The sequence below is a fragment of the Glandiceps talaboti genome, chromosome 8 (assembly GCF_964340395.1).
Source record: "Glandiceps talaboti chromosome 8, keGlaTala1.1, whole genome shotgun sequence".
Taxonomy (NCBI): domain Eukaryota; kingdom Metazoa; phylum Hemichordata; class Enteropneusta; family Spengelidae; genus Glandiceps; species Glandiceps talaboti.
The window spans coordinates 21,353,044-21,359,216 of NC_135556.1; the positions used below are offsets into that span (position 1 = coordinate 21,353,044).

General features: G+C 36.4%; 1 protein-coding gene across 1 annotated transcript; it reads left to right on the forward strand.

Annotated features, from left to right (window-relative positions):
* The first annotated feature begins 313 nt into the window (after positions 1-313).
* On the forward strand, positions 314-2,391 carry LOC144439032 (uncharacterized protein y4mH-like). Its single transcript, XM_078128273.1, has 2 exons — positions 314-482; positions 603-2,391. Exon 2 carries the CDS (start codon positions 667-669, stop codon positions 1,588-1,590), a length of 924 nt encoding a protein of 307 aa, XP_077984399.1. The 5' UTR covers positions 314-482; positions 603-666; the 3' UTR covers positions 1,591-2,391.
* Positions 2,392-6,173: the final 3,782 nt, after the last annotated feature.

A 6,173-nucleotide genomic window follows, 5' to 3' on the forward strand; every position in this document is an offset into this window, starting at 1 on the left:
ATCACGCGAAAGTGGAACCTCGTTTTGGACACATAGAACCAACGGGAGATTGAGTGTGTCTGAATTTTTGGGTATGTACATATTAATTTAGCCCTTAGTTCGCAGTTAAAAAGTAGGTGAAATGCTAGCTACTCAGCGAACTATTTTTCTCTACTATGTGTTTGTGATAACTAGAGAAGTTCCTAATAACGGTGTACTGTGAAGGTATGTGCGACTGCCTACTTCTGAACTGATTGAGAGGTCTAGCTATTCCAAACAAACCCATGACAGTCAAGCAACCTTTGGACTTTTATCATATTGCAGTAGACGAAGTCATCGACTCATTTGTTGACGTCTGTTCTTACGTGTATTTCGTACGGCGAGTGGCTCACTAAGTTTAAGGTCATCTGCAATAGTACGTCGAGTCGTAAATTTGAGCTAGGCGGATCGCATAGGCATATATTTCAGAGAGGCTAACAAGTTAAAATTTGAGAACCGACAAGGTATGTATGTACACCGGCCTTGATGTCTCTAGATCTTACGTGGTATTATGAATGTGTTTATTGTAATATGAAATTCCAATGCATATTATTTACACATATGTTTATCTCTTCTGCAAACAGCCACTATCCTCACATCCATCCAGTTTGTTCACAAATCGACGCTTTCCTCTCAAAGAAGAAGTTTATGATGGAGTTCATTGATCCCCATTTCCATATCTGGGACATAACTGGTAAGTCAAGAACAGGTCAGTCTGCTGATGTTCTTGGTGGACTTGGAAGAGCCTTTCCTTCGTACTTGGTAGACGACTACCTTACAGATTTGAGTACAGTGACGGGGATGACATGCAAAGGTTGTGTCTGGATTGAATGTCTTTCGACTATTCCCCTGGCTGAAGCAACATGGGCTTCTACTGAATGTATGAAATTACTCGATGACAGTTCCATTGCAGATTATAAAATCGTCGCCAGGTGTGATCTGTCGGATGAGGATGTTAAGAAGCGGTTGAGGCGGCTGGGGGGAGTGGCAGAATTCGTAGGGGTACGTCATATTCTAAATCACCATCCCTCCAACCCTGATAAGACTTACCCAATGGTTGAACACGGTGACTACATGGGAAACGAAGACTGGTTGAATGGCTACGCGATTCTAGATGACCTTGGTTTGACCTTTGATCTGCAAGTCAACCCTCATCAACTTTTCGACTTCGTAAAGGTAGCGCAAAAATACCCCAACGCAAATGTCGTTATCGATCATCTGGGAATGCTGAATGAGCCCTCTATGGTTGCGACATGGAGAGCCGGAATGAAAGCACTAGCTAAATTTCCGCAAGTATCGGTCAAGTTGTCTATGTTCGATGTCATAGTACCAAACTGGGATAAGGATGCCAAAGCTCGTCAAGAGATACGTAGCTACGTCAGCGAAATCATTGAGTTATTTGGAGCCGATAGATGCATGTTCGCTTCAAATTTCCCCGTTGACAAATGCAGTGGACACAGCATGGCTGAGCTGTTTGCGTCGTATCGTGAATTCGTGTCTCATCTTGACAACAAGAGTCAGCGAGACCTCTTCTATGGAACGGCAGCACGTGTTTACAAGTTTGACTTGTAAGGACTGCAAACTTCATCATGCTGTTGATACCCAAGTTATCAACGACCGAAATCCTTGAATTTTAGTGTCTATGCAATATTGCGACTACTTGTAGTTGAAAGGTTATTCACATGTAATCGAGTAATTTAAACAAAATTTGTAACCATGTAAAACAAACATGTGGCACTTCACTTCACCTGTACTGTAACTAAATTACTGATAAATATATCTACATACATTTTATATAATGCAAGATAGGAATAGAATCATCGAAATCATGGTTTGACCTTTCTCAGATGCAGCAGTTTTCTTCCATCTCAATAAAAAATTTATGGTAGAGGACTAAGAGCAAAGAGATAGTCATACAAAGTCATATCATAAAATTAAACTTTTTTAATCCTCACTTTGATTAATACACAAGTTGAATATTACAAAATAGATTACACCTTAAGTTTACTTTCGGATGGCATTATTAGAATGTTATCTTAACATTGCTTAATTTCAGAATCCATCCTATGTAATACTTCACCATGCTTCACCATGTTTTGAGAATCTTTTACTATGAATAACGTTTATTAAGATAGCCATACGGATTAGGATTGGGTATTTATTTTGGATTTTTAATTTCTAAAAACAATTTTATTATGTCTTCCTACTTCAAAAATCAATGTGAAACAACATAGACCAAGTCTCTGTTTGTAACTCGACACATGGCAAAATTCAACAAACGTGTAAACGGTTTGTTATTATACGTACAATAACAAACCGTTTACACATTAGTTAAATTATTTTGAATTTTGAAGAAGGAAGACATAATAAAGTTGTTTTATAAGTTACCCAATCCTCATACACATGGTCACTTTTTAACTATTATATATGAATACATTTTTAAAATTATGTTATTATAGATTGGGAATCCATTTCATATTTCAATCCATCACGAATAAAATATCAATATGTAACCAATATATACAGTGTGTGCATGTATGTATGTATGTATGTATGTATGTATGTATGTATGTATGTATGTATGTATGTATGTATGTATGTATGTATGTATGTGCAATAACAGGAGATTTAACTAGCTTTTCGGTAGAATTGTCACTGACCTCAGACCAATGTAGAAAATTTTCTATAGTAGTCTTAGGTTTGACTAAACGGAGAGAGAGAGAGAGAGAGAGAGAGAGAGAGAGAGAGAGAGAGAGAGAGAGAGAGAGAGAGAGAGAGAGAGAGAGAGAGAGAGAGAGAGAGAGAGAGAGAGAGAGAGAGAGAGAGAGAGGGGAGAGAGAGAGAAAGGGGGGGGAGAGAGAGAGAGAGAGGGGGGAGGGGGGAAGGGAGGGGGGGGGGGAAAGGAAGAACGAGAGAACATATCGACTACACGTATATTAACTAGACTAGTAAAAACACGGAGGCTTGAAATTTGTCAACAAATAGTTGTTTTTGTTTATTGCTTACGTCGTTCTTACTTTACAAAAAAATGTTTTTTGTTTGTTTACTTTTTATTTATGAGTTCTACTGAGCGTAATTAAATTAAACGTAGATCTTTCCTCGTTCAAAACAGAGAAAACACTAATTACATGGTGAGTAAGGGTCGAAGGTTAATGGCGCTAAATTACCAGAACTAACTCATAAATGATTAATAAGGTAGTCATAGTGTAGTAAAGGTGCACGTGGTTTATTAAAACTAACAAAAGAACAAGTTAAAATTGATTTAGAAAAAACATCAGATTTTCAAATCATCATTTTCTTGCATGGCACCTTGCAGGGAAAAGACATTTTAAAGAGCAAAAAAAAGTAAACAAACAAAAAACAAAGTTTTGTGAAGAAAGAATAAACCAATATGGCCAATTTCATAATAATGACCATAGAACTGTGACTAGTGTGATCCGAGAAGTCTCAGGGTAGCTAAATGAATCTGGTATGAGTGGTATAGAGCTAAACATGTATGTATTGTGTGGTTGCTAGGCTGAAACTAAATAGCTAATCTTGGTAATGGTCATAACATACTTTAATGAAATGTATAGAAATATGCGAATCGCCGTGATGACGTCATCAAAAGAGTTTGATGAATAGATTGATGTTACTGTGGAAACATCGTCACATTATTCTCCCTTATGAAAGGTGAAAACTAGTTACCAGCATTGATTAGAATACGGTAAATTTTTGAAAAGTTGATGAAATCGGTACAATATTTTGCATGCAGAATACTGAGTAAATGAAATGACAAAATGCAAACTGTATTCTGATTGGATATATTAATTTGTTATTGCGATATTTTGGTTCACGTTTGTGGACACAAACCTAAATGTGTAAGAGACGGTGTCTTTATGAGTGCTACCTTTATATAAACAAATTAAAAACACCATTTAAAATGGAAAGGACATTCTTAATCAACAAGACTGCATGGAATTAAACCCCGGATCAGTGATTTCTTGTGTATTATCACACCACACAGGTTTAGTAACTTAACAATGAAAGTGGACTTCACTCTCACTTCGTACCAGGACAGTAATGGCATTATCAATATCGTTACTAACGTAACAAAACACATAATTATTTGGTATTAAAAGTACAAAAGTATCACAAATCAAAATATAAGGAGGAATTTTTCTGTCAACAAAGTTATCCGAGTATTTGATAAACTTTAGAACTCAGTGAAATCGGTTATATACAGTACATTATAAATCAGACCTTGGACTAACTTGTTATTTAAACAGTAAATGTTATCGAAACTTTGCAAGAACATGGCTTCTATAAATCCATAAAATGGAACTGGGTGGAATTTAGACTATTGTTCAATTTTCACGAGTAGTCCGTACAGAATAATTGACCCTCTTTGTTTGGTGAACCATTCCAATTCTTGGTTGCTGAACTTTGGGTCGATGGTTCTTGATCCAGCACCGATTGTTTCGACGCCAATTGTATAACACTTTGGTTCAATAGAAACTTGGAAAGCCACTCTAGCTTTGTATTGCCTGCCAGTAACAGCGTCAAAAAATCTAAAAACAACACAGTAAAATAACATGGAAAATTTGCATGTAATCTGCAATTGATTGATACAAATGGACAAGTGTTGGACAATAGATAGAGAACAGATCATTTTTGAAAATATAAAAACACTAAATGTCATTGTAAATCCACGTGACACTATGGCAGTTTTGCGAATAGTCATGTGATCACTAAGGCAAGTCAGATGTGTTGCTATTAGACGAATATATAAACGAGAGAACATTTGTTTACATTATTTGGGTATGCGACAATTTTCATCAAATGTTCAACACTACCTGTTCTACAGCCAGTAAAATTGAGATCACTGCTTTCTCTCTATATATACGCAATATTCCTCAAAGTAAAATCATGACAATTGTTCTCATTTTGCTACGTCACGTACAGTCAATATAACTACCTTACGTTGACATCTGACAGTCAAACAAAATATTCAAAGTTGTCATTCAGTGTTTTGACCCCTTGGCCCACTGTCGCAAATGATATATATATACGTGCGCTAACGCTAAAGTCCACTTACTCGCTTGGATACGCATACACGTTACAGCCAGAATATCGTATGCTCGGTGAGAGAAAGATCTGCTTAGTGTCAAAACCCGTTGGTTTATTATCATCTGTGAAGTGACCATCCCTTTCACCAAGTTTCTTTCCACCCATGGCAATGTCACCTGAAAAGGTAAGTTTGCAGATAAGGTATCAATAAGGAAGAGTGTGCTTTGGAAACAATATCATTGAAAAATCAAAGTTATTAAATTTTCTCCAAACTTTGCCATGTGAAAGCTTGTTCCTGGTCCTTTTTGAGATGATAAAAGAAAAAAATGGACAGTATTCGGCGGCCATATTGGATTCTAAAATGACTAAATTTTGATATAATATTAAAAAAATGTACTGTGACCCAGATTTTTAACACTGCTTTTAAATGAGAATAGTTTAGAGTTTTCTTGAACAAAGCAAGAGCAAGAGTTTGAAGAGTTTATTTCTGAGGTAAATGCTACTTTAATAGGTTTTTTTTACTCCTGTTGACCAGCATGTCCTAGTACTTGAGATAAACACCTGACTTTTTTAGTTCATCAATACTTTATTTGGGTCTGAATGAATGAATGAATGAATGAATGAATGAATGAATGAATGAATCACACTTGTAATTGCTTCGTGAGACCAACTTTACTTCTCAATTTCTTAAATGAAGCCAGTTTTATTAAGCAGGCCAGGGTCGTAGCCCATGAAGTAAAATACATACGGGTACTTAAACGTAATATCTATTTGTTCATACCTGGCATAAGTAAATCTCCACATTCAAGGATTGGTTTCACGGACTCAATCACAGTGCCATGGTATGCTACGTGCCATTTTTCAAATACTCCCAAGGCATGGGCTCTTACTGGAACACTTCATGAACAAAAGTCAATTAGTTGTGATTTGAACATGCACAGATATTGAGACACACACACACACACACACACACACACACACACACACACCTACAAACACATACACATACACATACACATACACACATATCAGTTAGATGTATACACATAATATTGAAACACATACATACACTACATTTTTTTCTAAATTGTGTGTGGGGGTGGGGG

Coding starts and splice junctions, on each gene's coding strand:
- LOC144439032 (XM_078128273.1), top strand. CDS start 667: ATGATGGAGTTCATTGATCCCCATTTCCATATCTGGGACATAACTGGT.